The following is an 18,087-nucleotide window of genomic DNA, read 5'->3' as shown; positions in this document are numbered from 1 at the left end:
GATACTGTCATAACATTATATCAAGGGAGAACCATGATGATAAACATAAAATAGGGGATCATAGAAATAAGTCTAAATAATTTAATGTGAAATACCTAAATAATTTTATGTTTTTGAAAATACTTACCTATTGATAGGTATAGGTTATATTGTGGGTAGAATCAACAATGCGATCGAGCGGCGTTGCGATATTGTTGTCCTTTTCTCTAATATACGTTATCTACATTCATTTAACTTTAAATATTGACTTCTTTATAGAGTATCTTGTTATATTTTATTAAAAAAATGCTTTATATTTTATTAAACGGGAACAGTAGCATTGTTTTGTGCCTGTCAAAATCAGTGATAAATTTTTATGATATAGTGTAGAAAGTGTTTTTTTCCATTTCTACATAAGCATTGGGCATCATTGCATCAAAGATGTTGCAAGCAAACAAACTACCTATAGTTCCACGGCAATGCTAATTCTAGCCTTTCAATGCTCTAAGTAGATATGTGACAGTTTAATAAAATATTTTTATATTGCAATAAGTAATTTAGTATAAAGCATTTATAAAACAATTTTATATAACTATATTGTGTTAAGCAAAATTTGTTTTTTACTTGCTTTAGAATTATTTTAAAATATATCTATAAATCAGATATAAAATCATCTGGCGTATGAAGCCTTTATTATAAAACCAAATTATTCTCAGTTTATCTCTTATAATTATAAGGTTTATATTTATAAAAATATTTTATTACACTCTCTAAAGTCTTATTCATATAGAATTTATAAAAACTATAAAATAAATATTATTCTTTGTCCACGGAATTGTTGTTTAAAAAGAATATATAACTTCTGAAAGACCATCAAATTCATTCAGGATATGTGCTAGAATTGAATCTGTTTTGTTTTTTGCAAGCTAAAACTTATTTATAAAATATAATTCGATTCAAAATGAGAAGCAATATTTAAAAACCAAAATTATTTATTCACTAATTACCATACTCATCAAATATTAGTAAGGTAATTAGATCGTCATCTTCCTCAGAGGACATTTCTCAACCTGGAATATTGAAAATTGGTCAGAATGCTGATATATCATATATTGATAATGAGTTGAAGATTGAGATTGAAGTTATAAATAATGATAATAAGGTTCATGAACTTTTCTAGAAACATAGGTACCAGTAATGAGCTGGTAAAGGATGTGGGTAATAAACTATAGCGTAAGTCAAGATTAGCATTATTCAAGATTTTAATACATAAAATAATTCTAAATATTATTTCTTCAGATCTTTCGAAATAATAAAATTATTAAAATAAAAAAAGAAAGCACCATTATAATTTTGCAGTATTTTTATCATATGAATTATAAAATAACAAAAAACAATTCATTTACTTAACTCCATATAATTCTAAACACTTAAGTAAATATCAGATAAACCAGAAAATGGGTGGCGGCTATACTGCTCGGTGATGGTGGTCCAGGCCTGTAAAACCCAACGAATCAAACTTTCTTTATTTCGCGGGGCTGCTCATTCCATTTCAAACTTCATTAATCCCCATATTTTGTCAACAGTACTAAGATCTGGTAAAGGTGCTGGCCGTGGAATTGTTGTCAGTTGGTGTTCTTGCATTCAAACTTAAGTATAGGCATCAGCCGTTTTCAGAAGAAAACAATTTTAAATATCACAATACTTTGCACCATTAACAACGTCCTCAACTACACAAAGAGGCGTAGCACAACGTTGAGATATTGTTAACCCAAGTTATTTTACTAGGAAATTTGGAAATTTAAACATTTTCTCTTGACAGGATTTTGAGTTGGTTGCTTTTGTAGAAGTGTTATTGCAGGGATCTTTTTGAGTTTCCTCGATATGTAGCCTCGTTTTTGAGTGCATGCGGACAGTTTCTGGACACACATTTATTCTTCCTTGATTCCTAAATCTTCTGGCAAGTTTTCAAAACCCTTGGCTTTTGTCGTCCTAAATTCATTAAAGCGTTTAAATTGTTTCCGCGAATCTTACGCGGTCTTTCCAAAACTGGTCTATGTCTTATATCTGTACCAGATTTTATCCTCTTATTGGTCTCATTAATTGCACTTTTTCCGAGTTTAGTCAATTGTGCTAGTTGTTTAATGTTTCGAACACCCTGTCTATACAAATATTTCACCTTTTTTTTCTTTTCTATTTGCGACATTATTTCATAAAACTCACGCCTGTTTACAAGCAACAATATTTGATAGATACTGTGGTCATGCGATTTTATCCATAGCTAACTATTGGAATAATCTACTACGAAAAGAAAATATATTATGAATTTTTTCTAAGCTAGCACGGAGAGTCAAATGACAAAACGATACGTTTATCGGGATACTCCGTAAGACGGGAACCAGAACAAGTAAAGATGGTACCTGCTGTTATGTAAAAGTAAAGATGGTACCTGCTGGATGTTTTTCTGCTTTTCGACTTCTTCAAGGCAAGGCAACTAGAAAACCAAGGGAAAAAGTGAATAAAAAAAACATAAGGGATCACGGATGAACAACAGGAGCCAACTCAGGAGAATTTCATTCTCTTAAATTGTATTGACTCGGCTTAAGGTTGTATTACACAGGTACATTATGCTTCCTTAGTGTGGATGCTGTATTTTTCTTCCAAAACCGGAGTTAATAGAGCTGATTACACAAATTGGTTGCTGGCTCCTGTTCGTGATACCTTATGTTTTTTTCTTTATCTTTTCCTTTGGTTTTCTAGTTGTTCTGCCCTGAAGAAGCCAAAAAGCAGAAACGCATTTTTTTGGCAAAAAACCATAGCAAATAAACCAATACAAAATACCTATGGACTTGACATGCTTAGAATTCTGAAGACATACCATCATTAGTAGTTTATCGGTAGCCATCCTTTTGAACATTTCATTAAATAATAATAAAAAAATTCAAAAATATGTTTTTATTTGTTGTTTGCCTTGATAAACAGATAAGAATTTTCTGAAATGTTGCTTTCTATGGTATCATTAGAAAGCATTTTTCCAGAGCTTCAAGATGATGGTAACTCGACCCCCCTTTCTATTTAAGTTTTTAGGGGTGTATCTCACCCTGTCCAAGGAGTTGCCGATAAGGGTGAGATGATATGTTTGTTTTTGTTCCCCCTTCGTTTTATAGAAACTGTTTTCAGCGTTTGCTTATTCAGTTTTTCGTTCCTAATATATGGCCACATCAATTTTTTAAATTGATATACAGGGTTATCACATTTATTAGAGATAAAAGATATATGTTATATTAGTTTTTCTCATAAAATTAGATAAATTTATCTAATAGCATTATTTTTAATAACATTTACTTAGATTTATTTCGAGCATGTTGGTTTTAAGCAATTAAATTAAATGCCTATGTAATCTTAAGAAAAACATACTTGAATTACGATTCACTTTATGATATTCCTAATTTATTTATATATATATAGTATAAATGATGGGCAAATTGATTGAAAAAATGACCATTTATTTAATCTTAATTTTAGGATTTTTTTTATTCACCCTTCTCACGCAAATTTTTAAATCGGATTCAAATATGCACCTATAATATCAGTAAAATAATCGTAAAATAATATTTTTCTATGTAATAATCATTGATTATTCAATAATCTGCCAACAAACATAAAAAACCTGCAATACAGCTCTTTTAAAAATGCAGTTAAGAACGAATTATGCTTCAAAGCCTTTTAAAGATATCACGTAATCAATAAGTTTTTTAAATGGAAACCACAATTTTTTAATGCAGAATCAGAAACGCATTTTTTTACAAAGGATATGGTACAAATGAATAGTGGTTACAGAAGCAATTTTGAACGAAAAATTATGACAAAATCTAAAATTATAGAAATACTTCTACAATCTAAATTAATTATTGGTGTTTTGTTAAGTTTTTTTAGTTGTTGTTGTTGTTGTTGTTGTCAGTGTCAAAAAGTGAATGTATTTTGGTGCAACTGTTTGAAGTATTTTTACATTTGTAAGTGGTGTTTATTCTTTTAGAGGGGCGAAAGCAGTGCCATTCTGCGTTTTATTGGTAACTACACTTTATTACCTACTATTATTGTATGAAACATGAGAAAATTAACCGAACGTGAAAGAATCGAAATCTTGTGCATGATTGGTTTCGGAGATATGTCGCGTACTTAAAAGGAGGTGGTTCAGTTGTTTAATGCAACTCGGTCGCCTATTAGCCAAAGCATGGTAAGCAGAGTTGAAGCAAAGTTTCGGGCATGTTCGGGATACTCAAAACTCTGGCCGGGGTTCAGTAACTGAAGAAGATCAGCTTAACGGTCCAAGATAATCCCAAAGCCACAATCACAGGCACGGTTTCTAATGTTAATTTATCGCAATCTACTGTGCATAAAGTATTGAAAAAAGCAAAGTCCCACCCTTATAAAATATTCTTACTTCAAGAGCTATCGGAAGATGATTTTGATCGTCGAAATACATTTTGTGAGCAAATGCAGCAATGATGTAATGATAACAATAATTTTGTAAAACGGATAATATTTTCTGACGAAGCAACAAATCTTCTAAACTGCCATATGAACAGACAGAATTGTCAATACTGGGCGACCGAAAACCTTCATTGGTTCACAGAATGTCATACACAACACCCTTAAAAAGTCAAGTGGTGCGGTATAGCAGAAGGAAGAGATATTGATAACACTCTCACGGGTGAGAGGTATTTGGACTTTCTTCAAAATGATCTTATCCCCGCTCTGATAATTTTATATCCGGATTTGGAAGAACCCAACATGCACCAACGTGATCTTTTTTTTCAAGATTGAGCCCTGCCACAGTATGCTTTACCCGTTCGCAACAATTATATAGATAAAGTTTTTCCAAATCGGTGGATAGGTAGACGAGGGTTCATTGAAAGGCCACCAAGATCGCCAGATTTAACTTCCCTCGTTTACTTTTGATGGGGATGCTTAAAAAGCAAAGTGTATGTCACTTAACCAGCGAGTGTAGAAGATTAAAAAAAACAAATACGCCAGGAAATTAGAAATATTACTCCAGATGTCATTGACAACGTTCAAAAAGAATTTTTAAATCGCCTTGGTTATTGTCAGGTTTTTTACGGTTGCTCATTTGAACATTTAATTTAGATAGATATTTCTTTAATTTTACATTTTATCAAAATTTTTCGTTCAAAATTGTTTACGTAACCGCTATTAATTCGTACTATATCCTTTGTAAAAAAATTCATTCTTTCTGATTCTACATTAAAAATTGTGGTTTCCGTTTAAAAAACATATTGATGACAATTGTTGATTAAAAAACCCTAAACCAAATATTAAAATCGACTGATTTGGGCATTTTTTTAGAAATGGCCCATTTAATTTTTATTGGATTCATCCGCTACTTTACGGATGTACTGAATATACATATATATATATATATAGGTACTAGTCGACCAAAGTGTCTTGGCCTCTGAGATTTGGATGCGCGGTGACAAAACCGACGGGAGCTCATTTAAAGTGGTGCTCTCATAGTGTTCACATTGTTTACTCCGCAATACCTATACTCATTCGGCAGTAAATCTTTATTAATATTTTGTGAGGTGATATTAAAACTTTTATAGTTCAAAATGCCCTTTCAAACTAGTTTAAAAAATAAAGTTCTTACCGGTCAAAGTCGGGAAATAATTAGCAATTTGTTAAATTTTATGCAAGCAGAAGCTGTAGCTGGAGAAGTTTCAATTCCTCTTGAAAAGGTATGTATGTATTTAATACCATTAACTTATTATAATTACATTAACTTAACTTATTATTATTGTTTTTTACGCGACTGATGCAAAAGTAAACAATTAAGACAAGTTACAAATTATGACCTTTCATCCCGCGAAATGTACGGTATTTTTTATAAGGGCATCAAAGTTTGAATTAAATTTGAAAAGGTATGAAAAACTAAGTTTTCGATGCACGTATTTTGGAAAAATATTTTCACAACACCTTTTTCAGTCGAGGTCAACAAATTCACATGAGTCAAAAGCTATGATTTTTTTAGAACCACCCAAAAAATATTTTTTAAGATTAGAGCATCGAAAATTTAGTTTTGCTTTGTAAGGTTTATTGTTTTGCGACTTTTGATTTAAGGAAATTGTCATTTAATATAATGTATGTATAAATTTATATTATAGGTACATATGTACATAGGTATGTACCTATGTGTTATGAAATCATGATAAAGATTGTTATGGTTATTATATTTTTGTACATAATTTAAAATATTTACTTTTTAAACAAATATGTAAATATATGTATATCTAGGTTTTTACCTAAAAAGTACCTACCTAGGAGAAGGTAGTTTGGTAATATAGGTTAGGTACTTGTATTTAAGGTAATCAGCTTAAAACCCCTTAATAACACGCAATTAGTTAATCCTTTTTATTGCTTTGTTCCCTTATAAAATTAACAAATTTTTAAATAATTTGATATTTACCACTAGATCATCTTCAGAAAAATTAAGAAAATCCAATTAATACATATTTACCTGGCCTGGTGCGCCTTTATTTATAATTTTATAAATTTTTGTATAAGCTCGTATTTTGACCACGTGTTAACGCAATAGCAAAGTATTTTTTCCTTATGTGTAATTGTTTGGCAGATTTATAAATTTACTTTTTTTTTATAGGTTCAAGAACGCGTTGCAGCAGCAACAGGGGTATCAATTAGAAGTATTCGACGAATTAAAAAAGAGGCAACATTGGTTACATCAGGCCAATCAACATCGTTTTCAACACCTAAAAGAACTAATAAAAATACCAAAATTAAAATTCGCTTGGACGACGCAGATTTGGGAATTTTACGAAGAACAATCATTAACCACCATTTCACAGAGAAGACAGTTCCTAGATTAAAAACAATGCATGCAAAATATGTCGCAGATACTGGGTATCAAGGATGTAAAAAACTCTGCATAAGGAAATGTATAAAATCGGTTTTCGATGGAAAAAATGTAGGAGCAATCAAAGAGTGCTAATGGAGCAGCAACCCATCAGGCTGCTAAGAATAGAGTTTCTTAAAAAAATGCGTCAGTACAGAGAAGAAGGTAGAAATATAGTATATATGGACGAGACATACATTCACTCAACGCATACTCACTTAAAAGGTTGGAGTGATAACTCTTTGGAAGGCATTAAAAAACCGACAGGCAAGGGACCACGTCTCATTATAGTTCATGCAGGTGGCGAAGATAGTTTTGTCCCCAATGCGTATATTAGATGGAAATCCAACAGCACAAGTGGCGATTATCATCACGATATGAATTATGATAACTACAAAAAACGGGTTTCAGACAATCTCATTCCAAACCTAAAGCAAAGGTCTATTGTGGTAATTGACAATGCTCCATACCACAATAAGCAAATAGATAAAGTACCATCAACAATAACAAAAAAAGCAGAAATTCAACAATGGTTACGTTTAAGAGGTATATCATATGACGATAACATGTTAAAGCCGCAACTATATTATTTAATAAAACTGCATAAACCCAAATATAAACGATATGAAATAGACGAGCTTTTTAATGCAAAAGGTCATGATGTGCTAAGATTACCTCCATACCATCCAGACCTTAATCCCATTGAATTGGTTTGGGCTGAATTAAAACAATTCGTTGCCAAAAAAAATTTTAATTTTAATTTCAATGAGGTAATTAAACATTGTGATGATTTCTTTAGAGAATTTGCTATTGACGAATGGAAATCAAGAGGTGAACGAGCAAAACGATTTGAAAAAGAATTTATTTTAAAGGAACCTACAATTGATATAGCCATAGAAAAGGGTATAATTAACCTTAACGACAGCGATATTGAAACAGACAGTGATTACTCTAATGAGTCGGATAAACCAGAAAGTGACTTATCTGGAATAGACGAACTTACTGATAATGTTGAAGAACAAGCTGTGGAAAATAAGAATCTAACAGTTGACGATGATAAAACGTACCTTAATTTGTAATTTTTTTTATGTATGAATTTATTAATGGAATAGTAGATAGGTATATTGCATTTTTTATCATTTACATAACATAATTTAATTTTATAATAAGAACATTTTTTATGTATTATGTCTATATAAATTTATTTATAATGTATTAATTATATGTATATAATTAAATATATGTATCCATACATAATGTGTACAAAGTGTAGGAAATATATAATAAATAAATATTGGTAAATATTACACTGGATTTAATTTAGGATTATTAAATAAAATAATATAAATACCTTTGTTATAATTATTCATTTATTTTATAAATTTATTCAAAATTTTTATCCTAAGTAATTTCCGTCAAGGCTGGTACACACTTGGGACACACTGTATATTGGTAAATATATTAATTCATGCGTTCATTTACTATTCATAATATAATTTAATTAAAACAAAAATTAAATAAACTTTAAAGCGTGTCAAATATGCTGGATGTAAACGTAGTACATGAGCCTCGATTTATTGATTTTTATGTTTTGCATCTTCCTCGCACCCTGACTCTTTCACTTCTTTATTTGCGCATCTCAGAGGCCAAGACACTTTGGTTGACTAGTATACATAATTGACTTGTGTAAATACTTTGTATCTTTACATCAATACATGACTTTACTTCTTATAGAAATGATTAGCTCAACTGCCATAATAGGTGTTGTTTTTAATTTGCCATTTATCTTTTTTTTTGCAAGATGTATGGAGCTTCTAAATTATTGTTAATTCTATTACTCTCTATAAGTGTGATTAAATACTATTTTTACATATTTTATACACAAATTGATGTTGATTTATAATGTCTTGTAAAATTCTTGTAAATTAAGAAGAAGAATTCTTGTAAGATCCAGTTTAACGACAATAAAGTTTTATACTTGAGCCAAAATAAACAATTCAAACAAATAACTACGTTCACAACTCTTTATTTTATACTCATTCCTCTAAGAGCAATTATTAAGGACATGAAAAAGTAGTTTTCACTGTAATTAAAGTGACAAAATTATGATCAAAACTCCATTGTCAATATTTTGTCATATAACTTTATGATTATTTTCTAGGAATGCGTTGAAAAGTGCCAAAAACCATTAAAAGGATGTAAGGACCCAAAACTTCACGGAAAGTGTCCCCGACCTTGTGGAAAGAAATGCTCAAGTTGCACGAAAATGGCTATCCAAAGGTACGATAATTGCCGCCATTTTGAAAACGTACCTTGTATTAAATTGAATCCATTTAAAAAATGTGATAAGCCTTGCGGAAGGAAATTATCATGCGGACATAAATGTCAGCTTAAGTGCTACGAGCCATGTATTAAAAAGTGTAAACAATATGTTGTTAAAATTCTACCAGAATGTGGCCATAAGCAGAAATTAATGTGTTCAGAGACGCCTTCCCAATTGCTCTGTTCACAACCCTGTAGTAAGATCATGAAATGTGGTCATAAGTGCCTTAGTACTTGTAACAAACCCTGCTCAAATGTTTGCTCTCAACGATGCAGTAAGCTTCTAGACTGCACACATACTTGTATACAACGATGTGATGAAAAATGTGCATGCAAAACTTTCACTTTTGTAGACTGTGGGCATAGAATTGCTGTCAAATGTAACGAAGATATTGATAAAAAAAAGTGTGAAGACAACTCCATTAAAAGATTACCGTGTGGACATCGGAAATGGCTTCCTTGTTCCGCAGATCCCGCTCTGGAGGTTTGTAATCAGAAATGCGAAGCTCTATTGCCTTGCGGCCATTCTTGTTCACAACCCTGTAAAAGTCAATGTTCACATGCAAAAAAATGCCAAAAAAAGTGCCTTAAAACTTTGCGTTGTGGCCACCTATGTAAAAACCTATGTGGAGAGCCATGCACCAAGAAATGCCTATCACAGTGCAGCAAAAAACTAATATGCGGGCATAATAACATTTGTTCTCAGGTCTGCTCTGCACCGTGCGTAACATTTGAAAAATGTGGAAGTAAATGCGATAAGATCCTTAGTTGTGGGCACCAGTGTATAAATATGTGTGGAGAGGAATGCGTTTGCAAAATCGTATTATCGACTGATTGTGAGCACTTCGTCAGAGTAAAGTGCGAAGTTCAACCGACAAAAAAATATTGTGAGCAAAAATGTGAAAAGAAGTTAAATTGTGGGCATTATTGCAAGCAGAAATGCAAGGAAGATTGTTTCTGTTTTGAAGTCTGTGAAAAACAACTCAAGTGTGGCTGCTCATGTATCAAGCAATACTGCTCCGACACTTGTGAGTGTAGAAATCGGTGTTTATTGAATGATGTAGAAGAGGATGATTTACATATATAACTGTTTAGGTTTATATAAAACTGTTTCCATTTTCTATTTTGTTTCAATGCAAAATGATCTACATATAGATTAAATTTTCTTAAAACTTTTATTTTTACGCATTAATATCTTCATTTTGAATTCGAAGCTTAGTTTTTATTGGGCTAGAACATGCCTTGGCTACATCCAACATAAAGGCAATGCTAAGCCTTTGCTTGAAAACATCTTGTCGGACTTGCATTGTCTTATTTATTTAATGTAACACGACGTTTCGGATGGTAAGTATCTCCAACCGTTATCAAGTGTAACTGTGTCAGTTTACACTTGATAACGGTAACACACATAATTGACACAGTTACACTTGATAACGGTTGGAGATACTTACCAACCGAAACGTCGTGTTACATTAAATAAATAAGAAAATGCAAGTCCGACAAGATGTTTTCACTGTACCATTACCACCTTCAAAAACAAGCCTTTGCTTGTCACTCAAATGCTTTGCTGCTTAATTATTCTCTGTTTAACAGAAAACTGTTTCAGTTTTATAATTTTAAATGGTATACCCGGTAGATTTTTACATACTTCTAAAAATAATAGGACTCCACAATATTTTTTTAATTTTTAAAATGCTATAATTGGGTTAAAAATATTATATTTTTAAGAAGTACCCGAGGGAAAATAATTTTGACCGTGGACCGACCTCTGATTATTAAAAAAAAATATGTTTTGTAAAATTTTTTTGGGAATAATTTGTTAGATGCAGATTTTTTTCCCTATATTTTTGGGTAACCTTTATTAGAATCCACCAAAGAATAATTTTACAGCAAGAACAAATTCTCACTCATGCATTTTATAACATAAATCTTGAACTAAGTTTTACTTGTTTTTATAATTATTTTATTTGAAAATAAAATAAAAACAAAAAAATTATTCTTAAAAATAGCAGCATTCTATGAATTTTTATGTATGTAGTTTGAGATTTATGTTGTACATATTTATACCTAAATTAGTTATTTCCTTTCTGTGAAATAATTGTTTGGCGAATTCAAATAAAGGTTACACCAAAATAATTAGAAAAAAAATACGTCTAAAAAGTGATTGGTCTTATTATGGTGTCATTTAAAAAAATATAACACATATTTATTTATTTTTATTACTGGCACATAACAAAATACGATCAGCATTATTTTTCACAATTAATACAAATTGAATATTTTTATCTTGTTTATAGCAGTCTCATATTTTAAGAAATGACAAGTAGGTAATGTGGTTTTTAGAATATAATTTTCTTTCAAAATATACATTAATCATCATTTAAAATTAAAGAATCACAGAAATTTTTAAAATTTTTAATTTAGTCTTTTACATATTAATCTTTTATTTCCTTTTCATTAATATTTTTTTTCAGTTAATTTTATGAAAATTAATTGTGAGAAATCAATTAACATTCAAAATGTGTTTTTAGCAATAGGGTTGTTTTTTAATATGTAGAGATCTTTTTTTTAAGATTATTTATCAATAAAATACTTATATTATTTAACTGTTTTTTATTATGCCTTTTATAAATACACAGTTTTTCCCTATTTTCATTTAAAACGATTTGAATGTGTTTTTTGAAGAAAATCTCCATGGCAAGTTAAGTTTTTAGACTCCGGCATCAGATTGATATCATTTATCTAGATCTGACTAAGACTCTTGATAAAGCTTGTCGTTTACTTTTAATTAAAAAAAATAATAAAAACCTTATCATTGATGGCTGATATTTATTTGGGGTTTCAGTCTTATCTCTGTCTATCTTAATTGGTTATGTACGTTGTGCTTGCCGCAGGGCAACTTTTACTATTCATATTATTCTTAGTTATAAATGATGTTAAATTTCGTAGGATCTTAGTGTATGCTGATGATTTAAGAATTTATTTGTTATTAGGCCTGTGGAAGATTTTATGGTACAGAGGGTACTTAGTGTCTTAGTAGATTGGAATAAAATAAGTCACCTTTCTTAAATATTTTTAAATTCAAAGTTATGCGCTACTATCGCAAGACATATCTTCTGAACTTTACATATGCAATTAATGGCATGATTTTAGATAGAGTTGATACATTTAGGAATTGAACCAAGCTAATTTTCATCAACGTGTTGAGGTAATAACCGTTAAAACTTATAGATCATTAGGTTTTTTAAAACGGATTTGTGTATATTTATGACAAAAAAGCAATACCATGTCTTTAGTACGAAAGTTTTAACTTTAGTCTTGACTGAGGTCTTCATTTTACTTGGTTAAATCGGGGCCTCACTATTCTTCAAACATTAATTCTTTGGATGTTCAACATAAAATACCTTTTGACTAAACACTATTTTACATATGTGGCAAGTAAAGCTCGTTTAAAGCTTGTTGAATTGGAACGGTGAGAAAAAGCATTTGCAATATTTTTATTTATGACCCTAAACTTTGTAACTGACTCCTTATTTACTAGCTGGAACTCTGGAACTGCTGATATCCCCAAGAGCAATTCGCTTCAGACAGCTTTTCTTTGAGGAATGCTTACGAGACACATTATATATGGACAGTAGTGGTTGAGTGGACTGTAACGATGTACTGGTACTTTTTAAGCCGATTTATTTACATATAAATACTTATAATAATTAGTAGGTAACATGAAAACACAAAACGTGGTAACAAAGTCCAGAAAATAATACGACCGTACGTAACCTCTTTCAATCGCTTCTCGCTTCTGCCCGGCCACTTCGTCGCGGTTCCGGTCGGTCCCCGAAAACCAAAAATGAGTTTGCGCGGTATCTACATTTGATTGTTCTGAAGCGCGGTTGCCGCGTCTTCCTTTTTCTCCATACTCCCCCGCGTTGAGCCGGTAGGTTCAACACTATTAGTCGAGTCTGGATCCGAATCTGGCAACGGACAAATTTGAGTTATTGCCCGCTTAATTTCTCCCTTGCTTGTTCTGACTGTCACAACTCGAACTACTCCGTCAGAGCCTGCATGGGTTGCAGTAACACGGCCGAGTAACCACCTGCACGGAGGAAGGTTATTGTCCTTAAGCAGCACCAACGCTTCGTTTGGAATAATTGCGAAGCTCTGCCTCCATTTAATTTTCTGCTGAAGCTGGTTTAAATAGCATTTAGACCAGCGTTTCCAAAAGTCCTGATTAATTCTTTGAAGTAACTGATATCTGGATAAGCTGCTCACTTTAATGCTCTCTACACTAGGGTCTGGTGCATTTGTGATAGGTCTTCCAATTAAAAAGTGAGATAGGGTAAGGGTTTCTAAATCGGAAGACAAAGGATACAATGGACGAGAGTTGAGAATTGCCTCTATCTGAACTAATACCGTGGAAAATTCTTCATACGTTAAAATAGTGTTTTGGATTACTCTCTTTAAATGAAATTTAACTCCCTTTGTGTTAGATTCCCATAATCCACCAAATGTTGGAGACCGGGGAGGGATAACATGCCATTCTGTACGATAGTCACTTAGTTTCGTTGAAATTTCTTTACTTGAATCTGACAAAAATTTGTACAATTTTGACAACTCCCGATCTGCTCCGATAAAATTTGACCCATTATCGGAGTACATATTATGCGATGGTTTACCTCGTCTGGCAGAAAATCGCCTAAATGTGGCAATAAATGCCTCAGTACTAAGATCGGTCATAAGTTCGAGTGAACTGCCTTAGTAGCAAAACAAATAAATAAGCAAATGTAGGCTTTAAATTGCTTAGTACCTCGACCTTTTCGATCCTTTAAAATGTATGGACCTGCGTAATCCACTCCGGTTACATTAAATGGTGCAGAAACTGTTACGCGTTTACTGGGTAAGTCTGACATGATAGCACTACAGCCCCTAGGTTTAGATTTAAAACACGTCAAACATTTTCGCACAATCCCTTTGATAACATTCATGTCATTCGTTGGCCAATACTTTTCACGAACAGCAAATAATACCAATTGCGGTCCGGCATGTTTTAATTCGATATGTTCATACTCAAATATTAATTTACTGAGTTTTCCATCCAACAACATCGGATGTTTTTTGACGTAACTTATTTGGGCATTTTTTAGACGACTCCCAACTTTTAACAGCCCTTCACTATCGATAAAAGGACTCAATGATAAAAGTCTATGTTTGGGTTTCAAATATCCCCCTTTTTTTAATAGATTTATTTCGAAGCTAAATGATTCTGCCTGTGCTACCCACACCAAAGTTTTAATTCCAATTTCAAGCTCCTTAGGCGATAAAGAACCTGATAATCTGTTACCTCTTTCAGCCTTACCTAACTTGCAATTATAAAGAAATCTACAACAGTATGACTGAACTCTGACTAACTTCTTGAATGAATGAAAAACGTCTAAATAATTTATAGTCATTTGATTTCATTCATAAGACACAAGATTTTTTTGTGATTAAATCGGGCAGCTCAATATTATCAGAAAAAACCGTATTTTTTGGCCATTCAATCTCATCGTTTCGCAAGAACTCGAGACCATGCCACCAAAAAACTGAAGTTACCAATTCTCTTGGAGTTATACCACGAGTTGCAAGATCTGCAGGGTTATCTTTAGTATTAACATACCTCCAACAATCCAGGTCAGTAAGATTTCTTATCTCCACGATTCTATTGCGAACGAAAATTTGTAGTTTATCAAGAGGCTTATGCACCCAATGCAACACAATTTGAGAGTCACACCACAAAAAACATTAAACATTAGACTGTAGGGCCTCTTTGACCGTCTTAATTAAACGGGCTAATAGTAAAGCGCCACACAATTCAAGAGGCGGCACCGTCATGGCCTTCAATGGAGCTACTTTAGTTTTGGAGCATACCAAATTAACTTGAGGTTTCCCTCGATCGTCAAAACTGCGCAATATGCCTTCTGCGATGAGTCACAAAACCCATGAATCTCTGAGGAAAATTTCTCAGAATAAACCAAAACACATCGCGGAATTTTCAGTGAATTAAATAAAACTAAATTGTTACGAAATTGATTCCAGCACTTTTCTAAATCTGGTGGAATATTCTCATCCCAGTCCAATTTAAGTACCCATAATGCCTGGATTAATATCTTCACTACAATTATACATGGCCCTAAAAGATCTAAAGGGTCAAATATTTTGGCAATACTAGATAAAACATTTCGTTTTGGGGCAGGACAAGAAATATCTAAACACTCTATATGAAAAGTTAAATTATCAAACGAACTTATCCATTGAATTCCCAATGTTTTAACCTGTTTGTCATCTCCGAATTTCAAAATACTTAAAGGTTCTGAGGTATCCTTTAGTTTAGCTAGTAATTCGAACGAATTTGAAGACCACTTGCGTAAGGGAAAACAACCTAACGACAAAATATTCGAAATTTGCAGACAAAACTGCGTGGCTTCCTCAACGCTGTCAAATCCGGAGATCAAATCATCCACGTAGAAATCGTGGCTGATTTGATCTTGCTGATCTTGCTCTATCTTACTGCTTAATACACCGTATAGCCAAATATGGGTAACTGACCATCCCATAAGTTACAGTAATTAAAACAAAAGTGGACAAAGGTTTATTGGGATCATCCCTCCAAACTATTTTCTGTAGATATCTATCTTAAGGATTAACAAGTATTTGCCTATACATTTTCGTTATATCGGCAGTAAGTGCAATTTTTCGTGCCCTAAATCTTACTAAAATTTGAAAAATATTGTTTTGAATGGGAGGACCTTTAAACTGAATTTGATTTATCGACTTTCCCTTGCTTGGAACTGCAGAGTCATCGAACACTACTCTTAGCTTAGTGCTTAAACTTTCCTCCCTAATAACACCATGGTGCGGCAAAAAATACGAAACATCTAATTCACAATTTTTCGTGGAATTCTCTAGTTCCATATGTTCTAAATATTCATACTGTACCATAAACTCTTTATACTTAATCTTAAAATTCTCGTTTATAGCAAATTTCCGCTCTAGGTTTAAAAAACGTTTAATAGCAAGAGCCTTTGTATCTTCCAATTCAGTAGGTGGTTCTTTTAAAGGAATACGCACAACGAATCTACCCTCAAAATTCCACATAGAAATCCCACAAAAAATTAATAAAATCTCTTACAAAATTCCCAGAAAAGAATGTCCTAAAACACCAATTTTCGCAAAAATAAATAAAAGTACAAGACTTAGTTTCTTGGTCAAAACGAAGACAATCTCTTTTCTCGGATAAAACTGATAGGAAATATTAGAAATTGGAAAGGACTCACTCTGTGATGCTTATACGGCCGCCATTACACCAATTCCGCTTGACTATGCACCGCCAAAAACACCTCCAATTATTCTCCTTTAATCGGGCTCGTGGGACCAAAAAACTGGTTGAATGGACTGTAATGATGTACTGGTACTTTTTAAGCTGATTTATTTACATATAAATGCGTATAATAATTAGTAGGTAACATGAAAACACAAAACGTGGTAACAAAGTCCAGAAAATAATACGACTGTATGCAGCCTCTTTCGATAGCTTCTCGCTTCTGCCCGGCCACTTCGTCGTAGGGATGATACAAAATATTAGGAACAGTTCTTTTGGAACAGTTCCAAACGAGTAACGGCTGTAACAGGGATTAATTTAAAATTTAAGAAAATACTAGTTCCAAGATATCAACTGTTCCGGAGTATATAACCAGATTACAGACGGAACAGTGGGAACAGCAAAAGAGAGAGAACAGAATAGCGAAGGAAACTGCCTTTTGGCGTTCCTTTTTTATTCGACCTATGATACGATAATTCGACGAAACACGAAACTCAAAACGGGGATTGGCCGGATTGGGGATTTATTTAGACGAGTAGACGAAACGAAAGATGGAACCGTTGGCGTTTGGCGTATTCGTAGATTTTAGCATCAGCATCATTCTTTTACACCGCAAAATCCAAAACTTTATTAATTTTTCATAACCGTTCCGTTTCCCCTTAAAGTAGGTATTAAATTAAATTTTATATCGTGTCAAAGTTGTTTTAACGATCTCGGTTGGAACTGTTATTAAGTAACAGGTATTTGGAACTGTTCCGGATAGGAACAGGAACGTAACGGAACAGTTCCAAAAAATACGAGTCTGTACCATCCCTACTTCGTCGCGGTTCCGGTCGGTCCCCGAAAACCAAAAATGAGTTTGCGCGGTATCTACATTTAATTGTTCTGAAGCGCGGTTGTCGCGTCTTCCTTTTTCTCCAAGTAGAAACATGAGTATTTCGGCATCCAAGGAAGAAATTAACCAGTCGCGTATAAATTAAGCATAGTACTCTAGAAGCATTCTTATTGATTCCTCGAGAAAAAATTTAGATGGAATAAAGAAAATCAAATATGGAGCTTTAAGTGACTATAACTAATTAGAATATACTAAAATATATTACCGCTTTCACGTTTCATTATCAATACTAGTGTATTCTGCCATTATTAAGCTATATTTAATTTTAAAATATATCTTATTTTTATGTGTACTGCTTTCAGGTTCTTGCGTCGTTTGTTTAACCTAAATTATTCAAACAAATATTACCCCGACTAAACCTTTTTATTCCTAATCGTTACATAATATCTTAAATTCTCAATTTGCCAATTCTTAATAAAATTATTTAGTATTATAACTATGCATATCCAATTCCACTCTCTATTGTCTAGGGCAAATTAGATCCAACTTCTAGGAGTAACAGACCTGTACGAAACATATAAAAAACATGCTAATTTTAGTTATTACTTACTTACCCTATTTTCCATTGTAGGGGTTCAATAGCCTTCAGTGACTCGCGACCTCTGTAGT

The 18,087-nt window shown here is 32.5% G+C and overlaps 2 protein-coding genes across 8 annotated transcripts in view; one reads left to right on the top strand and one right to left on the bottom strand.

The window, feature by feature from the left end:
• The window catches only part of LOC126735910 (NFX1-type zinc finger-containing protein 1-like), a 96,383-nt gene extending 85,976 nt beyond the window's left edge, over positions 1 to 10,407 (top strand). For both annotated transcript variants that reach the window (XM_050440029.1, XM_050440030.1), the window contains one exon: positions 9,069 to 10,407. In XM_050440029.1, coding sequence (XP_050295986.1) covers positions 9,069 to 10,316 — 1,248 coding nt within the window. In that variant the 3' untranslated portion in view covers positions 10,317 to 10,407. The remainder of the gene's footprint in view (positions 1 to 9,068) is intronic.
• Positions 10,408 to 17,822: 7,415 nt separating this feature from the next.
• LOC126736452 (prominin-2) overlaps positions 17,823 to 18,087 on the bottom strand; it is a 40,754-nt gene continuing 40,489 nt past the window's right edge. For all 6 annotated transcript variants that reach the window (XM_050440798.1, XM_050440800.1, XM_050440799.1 and 3 more), the window contains 2 exons: positions 18,033 to 18,080; positions 17,823 to 17,982 (listed from right to left, as the gene is read on the bottom strand). In XM_050440798.1, the coding sequence (XP_050296755.1) occupies positions 17,955 to 17,982; positions 18,033 to 18,080 (76 nt within the window). In that variant the 3' untranslated portion in view covers positions 17,823 to 17,954. The remainder of the gene's footprint in view (positions 17,983 to 18,032; positions 18,081 to 18,087) is intronic.

Source organism: Anthonomus grandis, chromosome 5 (assembly GCF_022605725.1).
Source record: "Anthonomus grandis grandis chromosome 5, icAntGran1.3, whole genome shotgun sequence".
NCBI classification, from domain to species: Eukaryota; Metazoa; Arthropoda; class Insecta; order Coleoptera; family Curculionidae; genus Anthonomus; species Anthonomus grandis.
The sequence above is the reverse complement of the archived record's forward strand: the minus strand, read 5'-3'. Positions and strand labels throughout refer to the sequence as shown.